At 40.4% G+C, this 26680-nt stretch overlaps 1 protein-coding gene across 1 annotated transcript; it reads left to right on the top strand.

Annotated features, from left to right (window-relative positions):
• The first annotated feature begins 10195 nt into the window (after positions 1–10195).
• On the top strand, positions 10196–25041 carry ppp1r13l (protein phosphatase 1, regulatory subunit 13 like). Its single transcript, XM_058634409.1, has 13 exons — positions 10196–10369; positions 16999–17061; positions 17166–17290; positions 18414–18996; positions 19417–19509; positions 19616–19704; positions 19958–20330; positions 20976–21430; positions 21652–21789; positions 22226–22359; positions 22782–22948; positions 23268–23461; positions 23559–25041. The coding sequence occupies exons 2-13, from the start codon at positions 17025–17027 to the stop codon at positions 23592–23594; spliced, it is 2424 nt and encodes an 807-aa protein (XP_058490392.1). The 5' UTR covers positions 10196–10369; positions 16999–17024; the 3' UTR covers positions 23595–25041.
• Positions 25042–26680: the final 1639 nt, after the last annotated feature.

Raw genomic sequence — 26680 nt, 5'->3', positions numbered from 1 at the left:
GGCTTGGTCATTAGTGCGCCTGATCTTATGTTCAGTCACTTCAGGTCCAGTTGCATGACTTGTTTTTATTTTTTTTTTATTGTTTAATTGTTTTTAACTGTTCTTATTATTTTCTGTTGCACTTTATTGGCAGTTCTAATGAACTTTGGCTATGTCTATGTTGACCTAAGTCTTTTATTTATTTTAATACCAACACAAATTCCCCCTTATAGGACAATAAAGCTTGGAAATGAACTGAACTTAAGCATGAAAATAATATAGGTTACATTTTACCTCCGTTATACTCCTGAGCATGATTCTCAGACACGGCTTCACAACGACAGGCCTTCATTCAGTAGCACATTTTGTTGACTTGTATCTCCAAAAATGATCAGACTACTTACATCTATGTTTCTCCAGCTCCAGACCTGGCAACCGAAAAGTGATCTTATCAGCATTTAATGAAGCTGCAATTATGCGTCACTACAAGACACAAAAAAACAAAAAAAACTTCAGGCTGTGAATAATCCACAACCACATGATAGCTGAGCTACGGCAGCCAAAGTAGACTCTGGCGCTCCTTTTAACTTTCAAAATTGTGATAGAAAAAAAAATGTTAGAACGCAGGAACAAAAGGACAGACTGGAGTTAAATATCTTGGATTTGGGACTTGTACAGAGCTGAATGTCTAAACCTTAAATGACTTCCAGGCACAACAACCTCCTGAGCTGAATTTTTATAGGAAACATACCTTAGTTTAGTGCAAATGACATCAGTTATCTCTCAGTGCTTATACATGCAGTGCGAGGACTTAACTATAGCCTCTGCAGGAGGGAATAACTTTTAAAAGCCGAGTGATTTATTGGAGCAACTTTTTACAGTGAGGGAGTTCTGAAAGTTCACCTTCATGTTATACTTTATCACTCCTGCATCAGATTGGCCGTAACCCCATTCCCCATTTAGCACACTTGCAGGCAGACGCAGCAGTTGAACTGGGGACAGTGTGTGTTTTTTTTCCCCCAATGTGAGGACCTTGCTTCAACTTCTTGCATGAAAGCTCAAGACCCTGCAGCTCCTTGGAAACAAAACAGGATCTGTCAGCCAATAACTCACTTGGCTGAGACAATTTTACAAGGAGGTGTAGTGCTCGGTTCCATTTTCTCCTTATCCACTTTTAAAAGGAATAGAAAAAAAATCTGCCTCCTGAGTTAGGAGAAAATCGACCGAGTACAACATTTCTCTGAAATCATACTTACAAAATGCTGACTGATGGGACCTCACACCTACAGGTTGTTTCTCATCACAGTGTGTATTTATGGTTCATGTAGTGTCTTCAGTTTCCCCATGATGATGGGGCAGCAAGACAGAAGAGCTGAACCCTGAGCCTCAACTCCACCATCATCATCATAAGGAATCTCTGTGTTTTGTCACAGTAATTGTATCCTGTCGTGGTTGTCTTGTGGTCAGTGGTTCACGCAGGGAAAGAGAAGTCGCGAGAAACATTTTTATGTTATAAATTTGGACCACTGCTGTAGATGTAAAGCCAATTACTTGCTGCCAGACCAGTTCTTGGTGCACAATCAGGAGAATTTTATTGTAGTGAGCGGGGACAGTAACTTATACAATGAGCTTCGGTGGTGAATTGAGGGGGGAAATTTGTCTTCTGATGTCTGCTAGGAACTGAAATAAATCATGTGGTTTTTATTAGGAGTGTGTGTTTGTGTGTGTGCGCGCAAGGGACGCATCTGTGTCTCAAAAATAACAAAAATGTGAGACATTGGACGCAGCTGCCCTCTTGTTTTGTTTTTTCACCATCAGCAGGAAAAGAATGAAAACATGAGTTGTGACACATTACTGAAAGCAGGTGTTGTCTGATTTCCCCACTTTGTCCTGGTCGTGTTTTCCTCCAAATGGCTCAGTTATGATTTGTGACATCCCTCATACCAAACAAGATGAATCTGTTTATCACAAAAACAGGAAATCCACTATGTGACGCTCCTTGTGTTTTTTGTTTTTTAATTGAACCGTTGACAAGAAAATTTGTATTTGCCATCACCATTTATTGCTCCATCCTCATTTAGATGCAGACACTTTTTCCGTGTCAAAATAATGATTGTGGTCTTGTTAGTAGTTTAGTTAAGGGACTTAGACGAGGAGAAATGCAGTATATACTGTCTTTCTGCATGGAGTTTGCATGTTCTCTCCGTGTGTGTGTGGGTTTTCTCCGTGTTCTCCGGCTTCCTCCCACAGTCCAAAAACATGCAATATGGTTGTTTGCTGGTGACCTTCTTGTGGTGCGGCAACAATGCTAGCCACTGTTCCACCCTGTAAGCCATTTCAAATATTTCCGGAACTGCATAAAACTCCACCTGATATAATGTCTCATGTAAAACCTGCCTCAGTTATAGTGACGGAATGAAACTAAAAGTAACTGCTCTTTACAGCTCACCTTCATGTGTGACCTTTGTAACTTGTGTTTGCGCCAATCATTCATTCAGTTACAGCCTCGCAGGTGCTGCTGACACCGAGTTGTACAATTCTGCTGCAGGTACTGACACGGTGCAAAAAAACATATTTGCCATTAAAAACAAAAATTGACAACAACAAAAGTGTGGTAACAATGCTGTGTATTTGCACGTCTGCCAATCGAAGAAAAGCTTCTGCTTTTGTCGAACAAGCAGCAGCGTGTTTACACAGGTGAGACGAACGAGTGAGGAAACTTTTTTACCTTTTCGCTCACATCTGAGCGGTTGCTATTTCCCTCTGACTTCTGACCCTGGTTAAATTTCAAAAGGCCTGACGTACACATATACATACAGATGACTCATAGAGCTGACATCACCATCTGTCATTGTGTTTTTCATTAACAGAAACCATTACTTATTCATACAATGTGTGATAAAACATCATGAAGTCTGGCAAAAGATCCACAGAGCAACAGAAAACTACCCATTATACTTATTTTAAATCTAAAGACAATATTATACACTTTTATTGCACAGAACACATGCATATCATTCAAATGTTGGCTGGTTTTCCACACTATGAATCATTTACTCAGGCTCATTTCTGCACAAGGAAAGCAAACATGGTGTTTTAGGTTAGATAAAATTTTAACACCGCTTATTTTCATGGACCAAAGAAGCAATAAAGAAGAAAACAAAAACAGATGAAACCATCATTGTGTCTGTAATTGTTATTATTTACAGTGAACACAACCATGTTGTTCTGTTGTGCTGACTTTTAAGTTTTTCTGGCAAAAGATTGCACTCTGACCAAACTTCATCTGAAATGTTATTATTTTTCATTTCAAATGGAAACCGCCTTTGTACGTGATCAAGATCACACGTTTCCCCAGAAAACACATTTCTTGATATTGGGCGTGTGTGAATTATAGGAAACAAACAATGCACATTTCAGCAAAGAGTCAAAAATAAAACAGGCCCCAGTTTTCTAAAAGATGGCAGAGGATTATTCATCCCTACAGACACACAACAAAACTACAAACACATTGACATGGCAGCATGGACTAACAGAAAGGCAACTGGTGGCGTTGACCCTTCTGTGGCAGCCGACACAAACCTCCTCCTTATAAAGCCCAGCTGATTATCATCAGCTCCCAGCTGAGAGAACACCTCACAGGTGTCTCCAATGGCTCCTGACGATCAGGGTGAACTGTGACCTAGTTTTTGGTCTTTCTTTAACAAACGTTTGTTGCCCATGTGTGAACCAACGTGAAAACCACCAGTTCAGTTGCACATGTTAACATTTGACTAGTAAGGATCAACATGCACTAAAGCTTCATAACTTAACTGAAAATGTTTAATATAAATAAACTAAAGCAGGGGTCTTCAAGGACCAAGGACCCCCAAACTCATGCAAATATATATATTGTATAAAATTGATGTCAAACTGTTGAAGACCTCTGGGTTGAAGAACGATACGTCAATGGTAAGTTAACTTACAATGAAGTTTAATGTGCTTTACAACGGAAGGCAAGGTTGAATAAAAACAATTAAACATATGGTGAATATGCATCAAACATGGACTGCACAGAAGAAGAAAAAATATTTGGCACAAGATTTTTTTAGTGGTACATGTGAAAGTTATGCACAATTGCAGAAACACACACATTTGTGCAGAATCAGTAGTTACCCGAACCCTGTAACCCTGGAACACTCATAGACATAATGCTTTCCTTAGCCCCTTATACTAACCTTAACCATCACAACTACATGCCTTACCCAAACAACAACTTAACCTAAACACAATTCTGACACTAAAACTAAGGGTTAGGGTTAGGCTTAAGCCTCGACATGAGGATTAGCCAAAGTATCCACCCGTACAAGAACACAAACACACAAGTTTGTGCAGCATTTGTAGTGAGGACACTCATTCTCTAACCCCTTAGCCCAACCTTAACCAGCACTAATTAATCCCTTACCTTGACTTTTAATCTAAACTTAACCTAAACCTACTTCTAACCCTCAAATCTTAACTATAAAGTTGTTTAAAGATTTACATACAACTACACACACATAACATTTATTTCAGTTTTTATCTTATTCTGAATGGTGCTCACCCGACTTTATCTCAAGAATATTTAAAAAAACTGAGAGTCATGAGGACAAGACTCTCAGTTTTTTGATGAAAGAAATGTGTCCACGATCAAAACTGTCACTGGGTGTGACTCATAACAAGATGTGATATCATTACTGTCGTGTGTGTGTGTGAAGAGCAAATCCTGACTGATCCCTGAGCTCAGTTCTGTGCAGGATAGAAACAATCACCTATAAAAGATTCCCTGTGGGAATATCTCAAAAAACGGTGATGAAACTGGTGTTTGTTTTTCTTTGAGCTCAAGGCAAAACGAACTATCTGGTCTCGTGCAGAAAACTGGCAGCCGTTTTTTGAAATCGTAAAAACGGGGTCAAGAAACAATGTGTGATTAATTACGGACTGGTTTGCACTGCTGGCTTTTACTGCCTCTTGCTTCTGCTTTGAAAAGGCAAATTTATGATCTGCAATCCTGATCGTGTTATGAAGTGCTACAGAAAAAATTTCCATGCGCTTGAATCCACAACAATCTGTGGCCTTTCCTCCATTTTAACATCTGATCAGATCTTTTTCGAATTTAGACATGATTTGGCGCCCTCTGCTGATAACGTGCGGAATGACCGATCAACCTATTTGTATAACACATTAATTAATCAATGTCTTGATTAAAGTTTCAAATGCAAGCTTATATGCAGAGCTTTATATTTGCATGTGAAGCTTCCCATTGAGGTAAGAAAATTGAAATAGGGAGGTAATATTATGGAAAATCCCATCCCTTATTTCGAATGAAATTTCTATTTTCATATTAACAATTGTAATAATGTGTTAAAAAGGAGATTATAATGCACTGATACCATGTTATTTCCAGAAATAATAGCTTGTTAATCAGAATTGCTATAGCTAACCATAATAATTATCATCAATATAAGTGCACACATCCTCCCTTTGTTATTACCAAGGTATCACTTATAGAATCACTTATCACTTAAAGATAGAAAGGAGATTATATAACATACATTAAACAAAAACATCACCACATTCTTCCTGCGCATGTTTATCCGACAGTTTTTTACATGAAATAACCGTTGACACGTTATGTTTAGAGCTTCAGGGGAACGTTATCTTGTTTTGTGTAATCTGAAGTAACATTGCTGACATTATTATGCCATGTTTCATTTAATTGTGTCATTTATCCACATCTAACAGTGGGTTTTAGTACCAGTTTAAATATTTCCCCAGCTGTTCCACAGATGTTGCATGTGACCGTGACAAAAGAAATGAAAAACAAATGATCAATGACAGTGTTTGTTGGGTGAGTAAAACCGTAAAGGGACTAACCAAAAAGGATTAATAAGGAATATTCGTTGACAGGAATTTAATCCTGATGACGGTGAACAGGAGAGTCAGAGACGACCAAACATGGAAAACCAAAAAAAAATGTAATTCTTGGGCCAAAAAAAGGGCTTAAACGCACCACTGAGCAGAGAGAGTTTGGTCTGATGAGCAGAGAAAGAAAATGCAGCAGTCTTGATTACAGTGATGAGAAGCACCTGGTAGATCCAAACCTGACTGAGACAAGATTTAATCTAAGATTCACAAGCAACAGCAGGATTATTTTAAGTTAAGTTAAGTAACACATGTTTCCCTGAGTTCACCACAGCAGTATTCCATAAAACAAAAATTAAATATCAAATCGAAATTTATACTGCCATTAAATTCAAATATCACAAAAACCACATGCATTTGGTTTCCCTGTGTGAGTAGTTTTTTTGTCCATTCCTTCTTTCTTTCCTTTCACTTTTTGTTGGTTCTGTCTCTTCTTCTTTCATCCCCTCTTTCCACCTTTTATTGCTTTCCTTTTCCCCTTCCTTCCTTCATCCTTTCTTTTTAATTTCTGTCCCTTCTTTCTTTCCATTCCCTTTTTCTTTCTTCCCTACATCCCTTCTTTAATGTCTGTCCTCCTTTCATCCTGGTTTTCTTTCCTTCTTCTGTCCTTTATTGTTTTCCTTTTTACCGTCCCTTCTCTCTCTCTCCATATTTCGTTTAGTCACCACTTGCTGTTCTTTCTATCCCGTCTCTCTCTCTCTCCTTATTTCTTCCAGTTCCTTTCTTTTCTTTCTTTTTCATTCCTCACAATGAAGTTTTAGTACCACCAGCAGGGGGCGTCACAGCCACAGCAGAATAAAAGTGTCACACACGGCATGTGAGTGTGAGATGGGTTGCAGGTGTGCGTGCTTGAGGATCCTGGAAGCTGATTGGTCCTGCACAGGAAGTTCAAGGTATAAGTGGCCTGATCATCCTCAGTTGCAGTGAGTGGACCTCCTAGAAGCACTCACAGACATTTTGTGCTTGTTTTTGCTATACTTGTTTTATATGCTTTTAGCATGGGTTGTTTCTGGTTGTTTCTTGGGAGTTGGGAAGAGGGAGGTTCTATATTAATAATGTGGTGATCAGGTTTTTCCCCTGAGGCCTGGTCATAGTTAAGTGGTGGAATTTGCTTGTGGAGACAGTTAGTTTTCTTTCAAAGTGTCTAGATTTTGGTGGAATATGTTTTGAAACCCTTTGACCATAATTATAATCAGGCCTCCTGGATTTATTTTGATTCCATGGCTGTAAACCTTCAATATCTGGCAGTTCTTTGATATTACTGTGTGTTTTGGGCAATAATAGTTTCAAGGAATAAAAGACTAATAAATTGCATTTGAATTGTTTGAGTTTATTACAAAATAGGAACTCTAAAATGACACAAACAAATTCTCACATTTACACTTTGAACTATTTTATATATGTATAAAAAAATGGTCAGTCCTGGACTTTTATTTTCTAAGTTTCTGCCTGTTTTTGGAGTACATGTCCAAGTGTTTTTATTTTGTGTTGTACTTTCTATGGCAGTGTTTTTCAATCCTGGATTGTTTCATGTCGTCATTTCCAACTGGATTTGTTTCTTTGAACAGTGGAGAAGTAACAAGGGACTTTTGTTGGAAGTAAAAAAACAAACAAATCTGCTCTCTTCCTCTCACTCACCACTAGATGGTATTATATTCTCACACTGGTTTGGTCACAAATCTGACCCACTTTACTTAGAGTATCTCCCAACATCATCACACCGGTGTGTGTGTGTGATTCCTGAGGCCTCCATATAAGGAGGCATTAATCAACCTCAGCAGAGACAGACAAGTTCAATACGCTTTTGTGAGATTAATATGAACTGAACCAGGTTATAACAAAGTGACTGTGTTTTACTGTAGCAACATTTGACTCCTGTTATAGTGTCATGCTGTGTTTGGGGGCAACAAACTCATCAAAAACGATGACAAAATAAATGGTGAAACATGAAACCCACTTTTTAATCAGACTTAAATACATTAACCCTTTAACACCTAAGCCTCAAAATTATTATTTATTGCTTCTTTCAACTGTAAAATAGACCAAATGTTCTGTGAGTGAAGTGCTTTTGCCCTTTTGTTTTTTGTTTTTTCAGAATAACTTTCAATATCTGGCAGTTTTACAATTTATTGCATGTTAAAATAGTGTATTGACAATTTATAAAGGAAACCAAATTGTTTTATTTAGAAAAAAAAACACTAGTTGCACATGAACACCAGAGTTTGCATGTTCAATTTAACATTTGAGGCGTATGAAACATATTTAAAACAAAGCAATCAGATGGCAGACTTCACCTCATTCATGCAACAAGCCTATGGCGCCCTCTGTTGGTCATGTTGGCAAGTGCGGATACACATACAGCCACCAAAAACGATACTTCACTCCCACCCTGTGGGGAGAAGTAAAACAAAAAATGGTGTCAATGAGCAACAGCAAACACGCCAAAAAATTTAAACTTATTTACAGGAGTTTTTCCAACTCAACAAATGACTGTAATAAACACACATTGGCTTTGGCGTGCAACTTCTCAGCTTTCACTCTCACTCCTACGGTCAATTTAGAGTGTCCAATTTATCTGATCCTCATATTGCATGTACTTGAACTGTTGAAGGAACCCGGAAAAAACCCACGCACACGGAAGACATGCAAAACGGTTAAATATGAAATCATGCATTCCAATGATGCCCACTGTGTGAGCAGTGGGCATCATTGGATTGGGTTTGAGACCTGTATGAGCTTGCTGTTTGTCAGGCTGTGTCAATGAAGTCATGTCGTTCATGAATCAAGTGATTCAAACAATGTGCATAGAATGAGCTTATAAATCAGGTTGATATTAAGTAAAATCTTTGTATTAGAGCTTTAATTGGATCTCAAGTTAGGCCCAAGCTCGACAAGTACATTTTGATTGACAGCCCGCCATGATTCAAATGTGCGCACACACAGCTCTTGTCAAGAATGAGTCATTTATACATTTACTGCACATAGGCCACTTGGAAGTTGGAACAAAGAAATAAAATAAGTCTTCTGTTAACATCGTAACATTTAGGCACTCTAGGCCTAGGAGGAGTTGGTTTGACCCGGAGAGCTCTTGGTCTCGACTCTCCACATCTGGTGCACCTGCAGCCATGGCTTGCAGAAGAGTGCGGGCATGAGCACATAAGGCCTTCCTGTCTGAGTGTGACAACATTCTCACCTGGTTAAATTCTGGCCAGAGGAATGTTGTGATCTTGTGGAGGTCCTGTATTATCACTTTACGCGCGAGCCAGTCTTCGTGCCATTTACACATGACAGCTTGCACATGATTTAAGTGTTGGACACTTCATACCTCAAGTTCCTGCTGTGCTTCAGAAAGTCAATCAAAAAGCCTGGTGTGTCGGTGCCTCCTCAGCATCCGCTTTCATATCTTTCTTGCGCTAATCACTGAAACGCATCACCTGACCGCTCGAGCCTGTGTAAAATGATAGAAATTAACCCTTGCAGCTCTACTTCAGAGTTCACTCACTGGTATTGTTGTCATGTCAACAAATGCACTGGACATTACTGTGACTTTTTCTGACCATTAACAAACTGTAGGGAGACCCTGAGAACAAATCCAACATTGTCACATTGTCATGGACACTTTTAGACGTTTAGATTTAAATATTTGAGAAGGAATTAAGTTTTGTATCATTTAGATTTTTAATTTGTTTTTATGCGTTTAAGTTTACAGTGTTTGAATCTATTTAAACATTTATTTTGTCACTCTTTGGTGTTAAAGGTCGCTGTAAAGTTCAGCATGAGCATCTTTGTTTTTACCAGGATAACATACCTGTTTATAATTTTTCTATTTTATTTTGAATATGTTAAAAATAAGACAATCAAATAAAGAAGGAAAGAAAACAGTTTTAATAAAGTAAGAACTTCTCGAGGCCTTTTTTTTTTTTTTCTACTTTAATGTTTTATATGATAAAACTGTCTTTATATGAATACTCGGTATATCTATGCCAATATTAAGTAAAAGAAAATGATACATGCACTCATACCGGGTCTGACGTTCATGTTAGTCCTACAACAAGAGATAAAGTAACAAGGTCTTTGTGACTCATGTTTTGGTTTCATCAGAGTATTTTAATAACAGTACAATGTGGCCAGGACTTTACTTCCTTCCTTCCTTCATGGAGCGTCTTTCACCTGGAGCAGCTGTGTTGGACTCACCTGTCTCAGGTTACAGCAGCAGCACAGAGAGGCGGAGCAGCAGCTGGACTCACTGACAGACTGACTGACTGTGAGCCACAGTCACTATGACTAAATGTCTGGAGCCTCCTCTGCAGGAGGAGACACACACACACACACACACAGCCTCAGAATCAGAGCAGCCAAAGACAGGAAGAGAAGCACATTTGAACACGACTCACTTTTGTTTCTCCAGAGAATAAAAACAGGACTTTTTTTGTTTGTTTCTACTGAGGTAAGAAACCGCTCTCCCTGTAGACCTCCATCTGCTGTGTGTGTGTGTGTGGTGAACATTCGTGACAAAATGCGTGTTTGTAATGTAATGTTTAACAGTCGCGGTTGTCCTGGTGTCTCTCTGACCATGTTCGGCTGCAGGTTTTGTGTTTTTAAAGACGCGTGTTTTAGTTTCGTCTTTCCTCGGTTTTTCCTCTCGTTCGCTGTGAACGAGGAGGAGTTCAGTTCTGTGTCTCGAGCTAATGGAAATCAGATGTTACCATTCAGTGCCTGGTTCTTCTGGCGTGTTTCCACACAGTCTGCAGACACACACACACCTTTTCATAACAACTTCATCACCATACACCGATTAAGACATTAAGACGAATCATTTGTTTCCAATATTAGGACTGATCCATCAAGTCATTGACGCTTTATTAAGTAAACAATAATGAAAACAAGTTAAATATGAATATCTGACTACTTTGCTCCATACAACAAAGAACAATAATAGTTTTGGTGACTTACATTTTATGGACCAAATAACTTTAATCTACAGATGAATCAGTTATGAAAATAACCAATAGCTGCAGCTGATCGGTGTATATTGAACTTGTGAATGCACTTTTTCAATAAACTCTTCATTTCATTCATTCTTACAAGGAATATTTGCAAGTGGATAAAGAAACGGATGAACAATATTGTTCTTTTGGTAACTTTGTCTGTCTATGAACTTTAACGTAATGTTATCTCGTTTTGCTCAAGCCGCAATGTGTACGTACAGTAATAAATGTATACATGTTTATATACAGCCACAAGAACTGGTGCCGTCCAATGGTGAGACTACACAGTTTAACAAACTGTGGACTCAGCCCTTTGTTTCGCAAGTGCGTCAGAACTATGGTGGCCTTCGCATACCAAAAAATATAAAATTGTTTGTTCTTATTCATCATAAGCTTCTGTTTCATTGCGAAGTGCAACATGAGGCCCTTTAGTAAAGTACATATAAAAGGCTTATACACGTACAAACAAACCCTCCCAAATGTTACACACTGGACCTTTAATGCTGTGGCTTATCATTGTATATTATGTTGCAACCAATGAGAAGAACCATTGGGATTTATTGATGTTGTAAAAATACTATTATCAAGATTGAAGTGTGTTTTCCTGATAACATATGTGTTATTATTGTGTGATGTTGGCCATGCAGTATTATGAGGCAGTTTCATTTGTGTGGTACATTTTATCCACTAAGGCAACTAATGATCACTTTCATTTCCTTTATATTTTTTATATAATTTTTGCTTTTTTCCTTTTTATACATATGTTTCAGTTTATATTTAGACTGTACATAGACCTGCATGCCTCTTATGTTTCTATCGTGTAACATATTCTGGAGCTGCTGAACTGTGAATTTCTCTGTGAGATGAATAAAGTATCTATCTATCTATATTACTTGTTTGGTCCAAAAAAAATGTTAGGAAATGATTGGTGTTTTCCAAACTCAAAATGACCATATCCTCAAGTCAGAAACCAGAAATAATTCACATTTAAGAAGCTCAAACAACAAAAGTACAAACTTGTTGAACACTAGTAATTGTTATAACCCTAATCTTAAATGCTTTAGAGTAAAAAAAAAAAAAAAAAAGATGATAAAGAATCAGAGCAAGCAAAGAATAGTGCGCAAGTGACCGTGTAAGAGCAATTAATGCACATTAAAATCTCAGTTACAAGAAAGAAAGAAACATTACATCACTGGAAATGAACAGGGGTTGTGCGCTTACAAACGGTCATTGTGTATTTAGAGGAACGTGTGTGTGTTCTGCTCTGAGTCCGACTCGAAACCAGTTGGGCTGCGTTTTGTCAACTTCATTTATAACAAAGTCGTTAAAGTGTCACCTGCAATTCAACTTTCCTCTTGGTGATTAAATGCATGCGTGTACCAACATGCGAGCATACAGACATTAAGCGTTTGTCATGACTGGGACAGAACAACCTGTGTAACCTCAGCGTGGGCACGACACACCGCAGGCAGTGGACGGAGCGACATGCAACATGTCTGCTGCAGAAATGTGGGATATGTTGTGTCGCACCGAGAGATTCCTGAGTCACAAGCTGTGGAGAAAAGTGTTCTAGAAGTCAAGAGGGAGCTACCAAAGTCAGAGAAAGCCATAACTGACAGAAAGATACATTAAGGCACCGTATATTGTAATCATGAATTGATTTATTGTAGTCTCAGTCATGTTCCTGATCCCCATTCTCATTGTCTGCAGAGTCGACCTGTCATCCTCGGCTTGGGTCTGTTTTCTTTGGCAGCAGCAGTCACTGCCGTGAATAGAAAATGCTACGTGCATGTTTGTATATAGAAAAGGATGAACAGCAAGTATTTTGTAAGGTGCGGCTCTGGGTGGAGTTTCAGTATCAGAAGCTCAGAGTTGATGAAATACTGGAAGTCGGGGACATGACTGTTTCTGTGAGCTATTTGTGGAAGGTCATATGTCAGCGAGGAACTCGTCACTCTGGAGTCAAGTCAGACTTGTGAAAGCTGAGAAAAGGACGGCTTGTTATTTCATGTCAGTTTTTGGTCAAGTCAAATGAAAGTCATTGCTTAGGTAGTGTCATTAGAGCAGGAAGATTGAATGTGGTGGCAAAGTTATTTTTCCATAAAACACAAACATAGTCTCTGCTCTACAAAGAAAGACCATTGTGGAAGTGTCTCAAACTTGCAATCTGTTAAATGGCCATCAGGGGGCGACTCCACTGGTTCTAAAAAAAAAAAAAAAGTCAAGTTGAATGTAAATTCTTGACATTACACAGACCCAAAAAACTCAACTCAAGGCTACTGAAAAGCAACGCTGAGGTATTTTCAAGCCTGCAGGCACAGTACGAGCACAGTGCGGGGGTTAAAAGGTCAAATAAGCAAAAGGGAACTAGTTAAAAACCTTGCAACATCACTCTGTAATTACCTCTGTCACGTGAGGTCAAGGTCAAGTGATTGTAAGTGCATGGATTCCTTGTGGAGATGCATTTTTATTTTGTGACACAGATTCCTGATGTTTTACACAACAACTCCCACTTGCAGTTGCAAAATTAGCCAAACTCTGCTCGGAATCCAGGAATAGTTCAGATAGTCCAAAGCCAATGTAAACATTGCACTCCAACGTTATCTTTGTCCGCAATGAAATTGCCCTCATTTCGTGTTTACGCTGTATTTATTTTTTAAAGGTAAGCGATTGAAAGGACGTGCTGATTCACCGGTGTTTGCATGAGGACACGTTGCCAGACGTGCACTGTCGGTCTCCACGTCAAAGCTAAACAAAAAGTGACCTACAAAGTTGTTCAGTCCCAGGAATTTCTTTTTCCTCGGCCAAGTTCCTTTGCCAAGAGTGCAACTTAGACAAAGACGGAGAGCTGAGGGAAGGATATGAAAGAGGAGGCCACAATTGTGAAACAGGAGAGGGAGGAAATTAATGGAATAAAGAATTCAGCACAAACAAGTGAATCAGTTACCAGCATTATCGGTGAAAAGGAACAGGAAAGAAGAAAGAGCTGCTTGTAGTGTTGGTCAGACACACCCTGGCATTCTGCAAAGCTAATGATTATTTTTTTTTTTAATCCTTAAATCTTCCCTCTGCTTCCCACAGGCTCTCCCTGCTTTTTCAAAGTGTCTGTTAACTAAGATTCTTACTTGCCAGGTTTTTTTTTTTTTTGTGTGACAATGTCATGTTTTCATCTCTGGAGCACTCATTTTGATTTTACCACCAACGAGAGCTAATTTTAAAAAGGGCCACAGCAGCTGACGTTGTAATCTCAGTGCTGGATGAGAAACTGGAAAGAAAATGATGGTGAGGTTTTCCAGGAAACTCCGCTTGAGAAAGTGACCTAAGCGCAGCCGCGGGTCAGGAAGCCTGAGGGCAGAACCACAGCGCTGACCACAAGCTGTCAGTCCTCCTTAAAACTTCAGATGATTAATGTTCTGGAAGAAAAATGCCCTAAATATAAAACACATAAAATATTATGGGCTTTCACCTATATATTCTGTACTGTTTGCACCCTGAGACCTTCAAGTTTAGTCCATAGGAAACTAGGTCACCTTAGTTTTATTTTACTACTACAGTAGTAAAATGAGCTGATAAGAAAAGCAAATAAAGACGTTTATATCATCTGTATGTGCATTTAAAGAGCGCAACATTCATCTGATTTAATGCCCTTGGGTTTGATCTCAATTATGGAATGCTGGTGATACCAAAAGCAAAGATTCACAATGTGCAAGGTGGCTGGATAAATCGGTTTCCCTTTTGTTTGTTGGAAAAAGCAAAGAGGCTGCAACATATGCAAATTAACAGCACTGATATATAGCGTGACATTAAGCCTCGTTCCCGTGATAAGAGTTACTGCCAGGACTCATTAAGCAGTGACGCCGCTGAGTTGAATTGCCAAATTAGAGCGCCATTGTCTTTTAAATTTAAAATATCAATTCTTGGTGTCAGGATTATCGCTTATCTGATCTCACCCGTCGCGTTGACAATACATTGAACTTCTGTGGAAAGAGAATTGCGTGAGTGAGTGAGGCATCAGCCTGACCTTTGAGAGTCAGTGAGAGTGTAATCTCTTCATGTGTGAGCTGCTCTTGATGGAGATAAGCGGCCCAGGCTGTGTGAGAGTTGAATGCCTCACAGGGAGGAGCGGTGAGGAATGTGAGCCTGTCATCAGGCCTGACTGAGACATGACGACTCCCTGCGAACAGTGGAGAACAGTTATTATGAGTCTGCCTCGGTCTGATGACCTTATATAACACATGTTTTCCTCTTGTCCCTGGCTAATGTTCAACCCCCTGTTTATCCAGTGAATGGTCTGGATGTTCACTGACAGTGGTCTAGTTTTTGGAGGCGTAAACACAACAATTGTACCGTTTAGGGTTTAATGACGAGCTGGGGTTGGAACTCGCTACTCCTGTCTCTTTATCTACAAGGTGTTGATAAAAATCATCAAAATGTCACAATGTTTTTTTTTTTTATTATTTTACTGGCTTCAAATTTAGTTTTGTTTTGGTCTGTTGTGCCAGCACCACACACTGCCAACCAGCCAATAATGCAGCTTGTAAGCTTCAGAAATGCTAAACGTTGTCTATCCTAAAAAGCCTCACTCACCCCTCTCTGAAACATCTCAACCAGAGGAGGAAAAAAGTGGAAATGAAAGTTGATGAAGACAGGGAAACAAAACAGAGCTCCCATTACTCTTTCCCATTCTCTTACTCTTACTTCTTTCAGTAGATATTTAACGTATAGTGTAGAGTGTATTTACGGTCTGTTGTCGCCATGTGGTTTCCTCACATTCCATGAGCAGCTAAAGCAGACACACTTGGACAATGCTTTCAATGAACATAGACTGCATAGCTGTCATTCCAACCATGTTGCTGCATTGTTTTGAATTAGGAGTGCGGTGTTTTAAACACTGGAGGTCATTGGTGAAAATATTTTTTACATAAATCACCTTTTAATGGAAATTGCTTCACCCTCCAGCTTCATTAATTAGTATCCATTGAAATTGAAGAAACAATGAATACCTTTTTCATTCAAAGAACTTTTAACTTCATAAAAAAATACAAATAACAACCACATATGAACCAGAAACGGGTGCATAAGTTGCAATGGGAAGTAAATGGAGACGATTTGAAAGCAGCTGTGAAGTGAGTGATCAATCGGAATGGATATAAAGAATAGGTCAATAAAAATTGTTAAAAAAAAAAAAAATAAATGTCCCGGAAGAAAACAGATGTGGAGATATTTTTCACAGGTGAACAAATGAAGGTTAAAACTTGTGATTTTACAAGTAAAACATGTACACGGAGTGGACATTAAACTAATTGTGGCTGTATTGCTAATTTAGTTCAGTTTAACAGTAGCCGATAGTAGTTTTGTTTTAAATAGTTCACAGTTCAATGTTGCACAGCAGATTCCTCGTTTTCCACAAACAGAGACTGACTGTTTACCGACCAAAGATTTGTGAATGAGCAGAAATCCAAAAATGACGTTCCGGATTGTCATGCGTCGATGTCACAACACGAATATTTTACAGTTGTGACTATAAGGCCCTTGATGACTCTTTTGGCTTCAGCACATTAGTTTTCAACTGTAATGAGTCATCTGACGTGCCGTCTGGAGTGTGAGTGTGATCCTTCACCCACTGGAGTTTCATCGCGCCGGTCTGCCAGAAACTGGCTTAGCTGCAGCAGACCCACCATACGTGATGCAAACTGGAACACCTGGTTTCTCATGCAGATGGCGAGGTTGACTCAGCACTGCTGCCACTTCTCCTACACGGGGGTTTATTATGGGCTGAGATATGGGCTGCTAAACTCTAGGCCTAAAAGTGTCGAAAGGTATGAGGAAATTGTGGCTTGTTAAAACATGAAAGACGTCGGGGTCATGTGTTGACAAACTATTTGTTCACTGTTAAAGTGCCTGAGGTGGAGAAAGAGCATGATGCCTGCAGCAATGAGAGAGAGAGAATCACGGCTGCAGAGTCAGTCTTAGTCAGATAGAAAGGGAGGAACCAGAGAGCAGAGCTTGTTCATACAAATGTTTATTAGCTGAAAGTGGTGTGAGACTTTTTTTTCCTCCTAAAAGCTTTTTATTTTTTATTTTTCAGGAGCAGAGCGCTGCTACCTCACAGCCATGAGTTCTCAGACGAGCTTTGGCAGCAGCATGCTGTGTGAGTTTATCTTGATTTGCCTCAGTGTCTTTGTTTGTTTGTTCACACCAGAGTTATATGTTTTTACTAATTGTTCTTTTTGGGCCTCTCTGCTTTAAATTTAGTCCAGTCCATAAATGATGACCTTAATGCGTCACTGGCTACAGCGGATGAGTTATCCAGAGAGTTTAACTCCATGCTGAAGGAGGCCTCATCCAACAACAACAACGCCACCCAGTCTGTTTCCCAGGTACACACACACACTCACTCACACACATACATAATTACAGATCTTAATTTAGTTTGTAGTAGGGCTGCAATTAATGAATATTTTCTTAGTTAGTTGTTTGTAAGACTTTTGCACAGCACTGTAGGAGTTATTCAGCATGGCTCTTTTTGCTTTTCCATTAGCTATAGTACCTGGTATTTTTTTAGTACCTGCTCTGGCGAGGTTCCAGACGAGCTGAGCCATACTTAAATGTGACATCAACAAACCGCCGGCCACTGATTGGCAGAGAGTGTCTTCACTAGAACAGTCATGAGCACGCCATCCGACACAAGATGCCGAACTGTAGATCAGTTAAGAAGACATAAAATAAATCTTGAAAACATACGTTAATGTCCAGTATTTAGCAAGGTAATTTCTAAAATCTCAGTATTGTACAGAGGAGCCTGGTGTCATTTTTGTGTGTAGCTGTGCTATGACTCCGCCCACATTGAGAAGGTACTATAGTAATGGAAAATGAACCAAACTTATAGAGCCGTGCTGTGCTACAACTGTATAGTGGGAAAAGTACCAATGATTTGGAATGCCAGATCATTGGCGGCAGGAATTAAATATGGTGTATTTGATGTTATTACACAAATACAAATATCCTTACAGGTACAATATTCAGTCTCTGCAATTAAACCCTTAGGTGTGCATGCATGTAAATGGGTTCATGAACTGTACATGTGTGGGATTCTTTCTTAAGTATCTCCTACTGTCCTGGCTGAGGACGTTTCGATTGGTCATTGTTTCAATTCTTTGAGGGTCACCAGTCCCAGCTGATACAAGACAAGAGGTGCTGTACACCCTGATCAAGTCACCAGTCTATCACATGACCAACATTCACACAATTTTTGTTAAGCCTCACTTCTGCATGAGGCTTTTCATGAAGTCTGTGAGAGTTAGAGTGCTAACCACAATACCACCCACACAATTTGTTATTTTAACCAACATAAAATATCCATTATTTTGTTAGGCTGGTATACATGAAAAATGTGTGTATACATGATAAGTGTGCTCATATTTTAGTGTCTAGTAGAATTGTGTGGTGTCAGTGGTGCTTCCTTGTAATGTCTTTCAAGATTTATAATTTTTTTTTCTGCAGTCCAGTGACATCAGATCAAGAGAGTCAAGTTCCAGCAGTAATGGCAGCTCGAGCTCTATGCCTTCCTCCCAGACGTCATCATTTTTCTATCCTGGGGACTCGGTCATCTACAGCAACAAAAACAGCTTGTCCTCCCCCGTCTTCACCACCAGTCCAGTCTCACCCCTCAGAGAGGGACGATCTTCAGTTCCTCAAACTGGATCTGAGAGTTACTCTTACGGCCAGCAGAGCCCCAAACAGTCACCACTGACCAGAAGACGTGGGTCCCCACAGCGATCTTCCCCAAGGCATTTGTCCCCAGGACGGACTTCCCCAAGGCGTGCTTCCCCTAATCGATATGACAGGAGCCCACAAGGTTCAATCAGTTATGCTGATAAAAGCCCTTTGGCGAGCCCCACAGTTGTTCCTCTTGATTCATCATCGTCTCGCGCTACTGCATTCCACTCCTCCAACCTGCTGAGCCCTTACGACAGCAGCACCATGGGCCGCAGGTCACCTCGTCCGGACAGAAGCCCCTCCCCACTGTCTTTCAATCGGCCAGGGTCGCAGACACTCCCACGCAATTTTGGTTTCCGGCAACCTGGTAAGTGGCTGTACTGATCCAGCATCAATATACTATGTTGATAGTCGTGGGCCAAAGAAACAACACTATATTGGTAATAAGTTAACTTTAATTATAATCAGATTTCATCAGGAACAAAAGTTTGAAACTTTATTCAAAAACCAAATCAAAGGTTTCCTGCGTTGTGTTCCCTGTTTGGCTTAGCATGCTGCTTGGCCAATCCAGGGAGCATTTGTAGAGCATATACACAAGTGCCAAGTCTGAATTTCCATGGTTTAATTATGACAAGAGTATTCCTGACAGAATAATGCCAAATAGAAAAAGGCCACGTGTCACCCAGTCAGTCCACCCTAAAGGATTTGAATCTTTGAATTTTTTTTTAAAGTGATTACCTACTCAAGTTTTTGTTTTTGTTGTGCTTTTATTTTCTCTCTCTCTCAGATGAGGGTGTGCAGCGGCAAAAGATTCCTAGCAAGTGGAACGAGACAGATCTTGACATGTCTTATGAGAGGAAACCTCACCACACCTATGACAGTTGGTTGATTTCTGCTACCTCCTGTGCTAATTTCTCAACTTTTATAGTGTCAGTGAAGTCTTGCAGAGTAGGTCACTGATCACTCTTCACAATTTTTCATTTCAGAGACAGAGTGGCTGCGGCCATCTGTGCCAAACAGCAGCTGGAGAGAATCCAACCTTGATGGCCCTCCTCCAGCCCCAAGCCCTAAAAAGGTGGGTGGTGTTAATCGGGAGAAACTTCGAGTTTCACATCCAGCAGACATAATACCGTAATCCCATTGCAATATGACTCTTAACACCTGCTAACAGAAGTCAAGTGTTACTTTTTTTTCTTTGGCTGTCAGTTCCTACCATACATACTTTGATCAGTCAAATGTTAATGGAAGTGATGAGGAAATATCCAATATCCAAACATCCAACATGACTTGGATTAACAAGAATTTATACCCGTTTCTGTCCTTTCCAGGATCCTCGCTCTCCATCCCTCCAGTACAGCCATGGTTCTCTTGCACGTAACACTCGTATAACAGTACCTCCAGATGTTTCGTCCCCAGTTCACTCCCCTTACCACCCTCAGCCCATCATCTCCCGTATTTCTATACCTCCAACATCTACTGAGACCCGTAAGCGCAAGCCCATCCCTCTCTCGGTTATCATGCGTCTCCAAAATCCCCATTGGAGAGTGATGTCAACAACCCACCCGAGAATTATGGGAGGAGAAGGGGACATGTCGCCGTACCAAACATCTGGACCCGGCCCAAGGGAATTCTTCCACCATCCTGTATTCCCGCCTCAGCACCCGCCGCCGGAGCTGAGACAGCCAGCAATATACAGTGATGGTAAAACACAGTTGACATCTGCACACTAACACTAAACCCCAAGGCTGTCACTTTTTCCAAAAGTCATGTTTGAATGAGTATTATGTGACATGCTGTACCATCAAAGACACTACAGAGCCACACTAGAGGACTTTCAAATCTGTCTTGATTTTAAAAATGTGAGAGACCACAGACTAAACGAACTACGTAACCTATTGTCAATGATTTAATCCTGAGAAAGCACAGATTACACAATCAAGTCAAGAAACAGGACCGCATATTTGGTGTTTAATCAAACGATTTGAGGGAGGAGATTCCAGGGATCCAGATAATCTGTTTGAATCAGCCTAAAATCAGAAGGGCCAGCTCGAGACCGAAAGAGTCGGTAGATTTGTTTGTTACTTCGCCCTTTATGGAACCAGATTTTCTTCCACCATGGTCACAGCAAAAGTAGAAAAACATTACTGTTGTCTTCTTCTGATGAGCAAATGTGGAGGCAGGCAGAACTGGACTTACAAACAGTCTGATGTGTTTCTAGTCTGTATATTTTAAATTACATTTTTAAGCCCTTCCACAGAAAAGTGACAGCCTTACTACTGTACATCCATAGGATCTTTGTTCAGCTAACTTTGACATGCTAACGGGCTGTGCTATTCATATTTGCAGTGCTGAAGCCAGCAGATATAGATGCAGAGTTAGAAAGGCTGGACTTAGTGCATCACTTACCAGTGATTTCGGAGAATCCCAACATGCCAGCAGTCGAGCAAGTTCCGGCCCCTGCACCCCGACCCCTGAGCCCCACCAGGCTGCAGCCAGTGGTGGCCCATGAGGCCCAGATCGAGGTCATCCCTGACATGGAGGAGCTGCTACGTATCCGGGCAGAAATCCCGCGGGCGCTAAAGAGACGTGGCTCAGTGGACCAGTCACAGCCCCTGAAGAGGGCTTCGCATTATCAGCCGAACCAGTACAAAAATCTCATCGACAAGCTTTTTCGCAGGAAGGGCCGCCGCCACAAGGGGGAGCAAGGTAGCGAGACCAGCAGCTCCTCAGATGGAGAGGAAAGTGCTACACCTCCTGCACCAATCCCCCAGACATCCACAATGATTCCCATTGATTTCAGTGTAAGATGGCTTGCAGACACTGATGGCACAATGACCTGTGATTATGTAATAATGTTTTAAAAAAAAAAAGTATGATTATCCTTTAGAGACATTTAAATGTTACATTACATGGTAATATGAATATTTAACAGATTATAATGCATTTGTTTTAACTGGTGGAACAAGTCTCTTTGGTCAGGTGTTTTACTTTATGAAATTAAGCAGGTTTTTTGTCTCTTCAGAGCTACCGTTCCATTCTGCGTCTGTCCATTCGAGAGCGCAAAGTCTCTGGGAAACGAGCTCGGCTCAGCCCACTGGTTCTGCTGCTGGACGGATCTTTGGTTGGAGAGCTGGACACAGTGCAAAGAGCAGTTCAGGAGGTGTGTGTGTGTGTGTGTAAACATACTCTATACCACTGACAATGATACAGATCACCAATAATTAAATGCACATTTTTATTCTATATAATTTACTAAACACGAAAAGTATGACTTTAAGATGAATAACCATGAAAATCAATAATGTACATGGTATTTGTCAAATTGACAACGTTTTCTTAAAATACTGTTTCCCTCTTTATCTAATTTTTTTTCTTCATCCTAAAGTTTGTCTGAAATAAAAGTGGTGTCACTGGCTGCACCAGTCCTGACCTTGGACTTGAAGCATTAAAGGATGTTATATTTTGATATTTATATTTACGTGAATTAAAGTTCATCAGTTCTATTAACAAAAATGGATGAATCCAACTAAGAGTCAGAAAAAAAACTCCCTTGTTCTGGATTCACTGGAATGAATCTGTAAAAACCTTTTCCACAGATGAGCGACCCAAGCCAACCGAACGACGAAGGCATCACTGCCCTTCACAACGCAGTCTGCGGCGGGCATTACAACATTGTGGACTTCCTTGTTCGCGTCGGAGCCAATGTCAGCTCACCTGACAGCCACGGCTGGTAAAAAACTTTTTTAAAAATACAGTAGAGTACATACTTACCATGTTTCACATGTGTGGTTACTAGTGCACTCTCATACAACCTCAGCCAAGTTTCCATGGTTTCCCTCTTCTTGTCTCTTTTGACCAAAACAAGAGCGTACCACCAACTGGATTCGAGAATATCCAGATCTCCAGTATCCTTCTCACTGGGGTGTGGATTTGCCTGTGTAGGGTGAACCAAAAAGCTGAAATGGGTGTTTGTAACACAGACCCTAGCAGATCTCTGTAAACCTGGAATCTGGTCCTCCAGTAAAAGTTGGAAAACAGGGCTAAACCATTTTTTGAAAACCAAATGAGTGATAATCCACACATCCAACTTCTGCTGTTAAACACTCTCTCTAACATTGCAGGTTTTTTTAATTAGTTCCTCTGTGCCCACAGGACTCCCCTGCATTGCGCAGCCTCGTGTAATGACCGCCCTCTGTGTGAGTTTTTGGTGAGGAACGGCGCTGCAGTCATGGCCATGACGGAGAGTGACGGGGCTATCGCCTCACACAAGTGTGATCCCTACGCTGTTGGGTTTGAGGAGTGCGAGAGCTACCTGAAGGGTGAGGCACCTCCACCCACACACACACACACATACTTGGAATTGTGCTTTACTGCTAAAAGAATGAATCACAAGATATTGCGATTTGACAGTTGCTGCTTCCTGTGAAACCGTTCTCCTCTGACCTCTTGCATCAGTGAGGCATTTTTCGCTTAGAAAATTGCCATAGACCATTCTCTGTATGGTTTTGTGTGAAAATGCAAGTAGATCTGCAGTTTCTGAAATACTGACCCCAACAACTGTGCTTGTTCAGTGTGAACTTCGGCAGGTTATTTTGACCATGTCTATATCCCTGACGAAGGTGTTTTGTGTGATATCAGGTGTGGAGGAGGCTATGGGATTGGAGAACAGCGGGGTACTGTATGCTCTGTGGAGCTACCCGGCTCAGGCACCTGATGAGCTGAGCTTCAGGGAGGGAGACATGGTCACAATCCTGCAGAAACCGGAAGGATCAGCTTGGTGGTGGGCCTCGCTCTGTGGCAGGGAGGGATTAGTTCCCAACAACTATTTTGGGGTAAGATAAAAATGTCACTTTTTTCATTTTTCTTACCACATTGTCTGTCATGAAACAGGACTTTTAATAATTTTCCTTTTGTTTGTTTTTTATTCAGCTTTTCCCAAAGGTCCGACCAAAGTCTCTGTGCTGAGTGTCATCCCGATGATCGAGTCTCAGAAACCGTTTTAAAGCTTCACACTGTTTGAAAGGATTGCGTCTCGCTGCAGGAAACGACAAAAATGTTTTTGATCTGCCATTCAAGGAGACTTTAAATGCTGAAGGAGAAGCCTCCGTATTTATTTTCAGCTAACGATGATGAGGGGTGTATCTGATGGCATCCTGTGTTCTGGCTCTGTTAAAGCAGAGTCCAAAGGTTACTCAAGGACCCAGATTTCCTGATGTTCCAGTCAGAAGTGGACATTTCTGACTCACTGGCTGTTTACTAATCGCCTACTACTCACCAGTGTGCCGTCAACCGTTTATTTAGAGAACAGGCAGCTCCAATGAGCTCAATCCACCTACTGGTTACTGGAATTACTGGCTTTAAGAAAGAGAGTGGTGACACAGAGCTGCTGTTCCCTTTACTCCCAAAATCCTTCAAGTACATCAGCGCATGTCCAAAAAAGGGGCCGATATTAGCCATTTAAAAATGTCTTGATATCTATGTATCAGCTGATATATACTGTTTGGCAATGATTCCCAACGTATGACAAAGGACATTCTGAAGTGCAACCATGATTTTAAAATAAGCAGAAATGCACATTTTCTGTTTTTTTAACAGCAACAAACGTACTGACATCTCGGTCTGGGAAAGTCTCTTATTGGTTATTTACAGGTCAACTGGGCTCTACAGTACATAGGGTTGAATATAAAACTTTGGGGGGGAAAAAGGTTCGTCATTAAACTTCAATTCCTGAGGAGTTAATCACACCAGCATCTTTTTTTTGCATTAATTGGCAAAACAATAATTCAGGAATCAGCATCAAAGTCCATGCCAAATTATATTATCACTGTATCAAACGTTATTCATCTATAACCAGCCCTAACAGTACACATCGCGGTTTTTGCTAATTTTTAATAGATGTTTGTGCTTTTCTCCATGGCATCTGATTTTAGTCAGTCATAGTGGCTGTTTTTTTTTTCTAACTTGACAGATGCTTTCCTACCTGTGATGCTGTTTAGTATTTTTCAATCTTCTGGAATCCATTTGGCTTGTTTCTGCTTGGATGCAACACTGTTTGCCCTCTGTTATGTATTTTTTATGCTACCTACATGGATATTTCTCCTTAAGGAGAGTGTGTTTGTTTCCTGTGACAATTAACTTGCCATTTTGTGGACATGTCGTATTTGATGAAGCTTTTTTTATGTCACACTTTTGTCTCAAGAGATTGTTGATACTCGATAAATAAACGAGTTATGCGTCGTTGGGTTCAGGGGGACATGTGTTTGTGGCTTACAATAAAGACTGTGAAATGTCCTTTACTGACCAGCAGATGACACTGTACAATTACGTACTGAGCGCCAGCGTAGAGTTTATATTTTACAAATACTACCAGCAAATGTAAACTAATATGCAGTAAAAGCACCACTGATCCAAAGCTGTTCTGTGCAGTTGCATTTCTCTGCGTTCAAATCCTCTTTGTAGTTTGTTCAAGGTGTATTTATTCCCGTGCTCTACTTTCCTTTGTCTCCTCTGATCCTACGCGGATATCCCGAGCGACTGCTCTGATTCTTAATGAATCAATTAGCTGCACTTTTATACATAAGAATAATTACTTTAAGAAAAAACATGATTTATATTTTTTTTAATTAAGTCTGACTTGAGCCTTTTGATCTGCTGACTCTCGCCGGCATTAAGAAAACACCCAACACTTTTGTGCTTCAACAGAGTCCTGAGGGAAGATTAGTGTCAACATTGTTTGAAGATGGCTGCTGTTTTCTTTTTAGAAACAAAAAAGGGAAATAAATGATGACACAGGAGCAAACTATTTACTCACACACCGAGTGTGGGGAGACGCCGTAGTGTTGCAGATTGCCTGGTGAATTATTCACGCGAGTTAAGTGGACTGCACCGACCTGTGGCGGCATACATAATGTTCTGCTGACATGGATCTTCTCCTGAACTCGACTACATGGCCCTGATGAGGAAACACTGTTCATGTTAAGTCTCATCTTTATTCATGAAGCCTTTAGATTTTTTTTTTTTATCCAAGTCAACAACTACATCAAGGTGTTGATGTTTCTAAGACCATCGAGAGTGGATGAGTAAGAGACCGTGATATCATATCATTCCAACATAACTTTTCCCTCATTTTGGGAAGCGCAGTGGCTAGCATCGTTGCCTCACAGCAAGAAGGTGACCAGTTAGAATCCCAGTTCATCTGAGGGCCTCAACTCTGCATGTGGGTGGGTTTTCTCCGGCTTCCACCCACAGTACATGCACACTCTAAAAGCAGGGGTGTCAAACGTACGGCCCGCTGGCCAGAACCGGCCCACCAGAGGGTCCAATCCAGCCCACAGGATGAATGAGAATGTAATAATAATATAAAATACTATATTTTTTCACTTCCAGATACCTGTGACTAAATGTTCGTGCTTTTTTAGATCCACTTATTTTCTCAAGAAATGTCATGTTTTGTAAAAAGAGACTTCATTAAATATAAAACATTGGAAACTAATTTGGAGTTCTTGTTGTTCATAGGTCGTTATGCTATTATTTTACTGGTCCAGCCCACTTGAGATCAAAGTGTGCTGTAGGTGGCCCCTGAACTCAAATGAGTTTGACACCCCTGCTCTACAGTCAAGGTTTTCAAGCTGTGCTACATGCACCAGCAGTGGTACACAAGCTTCTTCTGGTGGTACTTGGAGGAAAATCAGAAATACCGTTTTACTGTATATATCATATGATCGGAATGGAGGGGAGAAATTTACAAAAATAATAATAATCGGAGTCCCCTTATATCTTGATCTAATATCACTATTCCAGTGTCTGAAATATGTGAGGAAGATGAGGATGGCAAGAGAGCAAATAGTGGGAATAAATCTGCCTCCTGTGAAAAGCCCGTAGCTGACTTTGCTCGGCCTGTTTACACCACTGTATTTTTAAACGGATGGTGTTACTTGGAGAGCTCCATATTTTCTCAGGTGGTACTCGAAAAACTTTGAGAACCACCGGTCTAAACGAAACTTGCCGTTATGAATCAGTTTGACTCCCCGAATTCCTCCTGTCTGCATCCA

The sequence above is a fragment of the Solea solea genome, chromosome 7 (assembly GCF_958295425.1).
Source record: "Solea solea chromosome 7, fSolSol10.1, whole genome shotgun sequence".
NCBI classification, from domain to species: domain Eukaryota; kingdom Metazoa; phylum Chordata; class Actinopteri; order Pleuronectiformes; family Soleidae; genus Solea; species Solea solea.
Note: the sequence above shows the minus strand (reverse complement) of the source record. Positions and strands in the feature narration are given on the sequence as shown.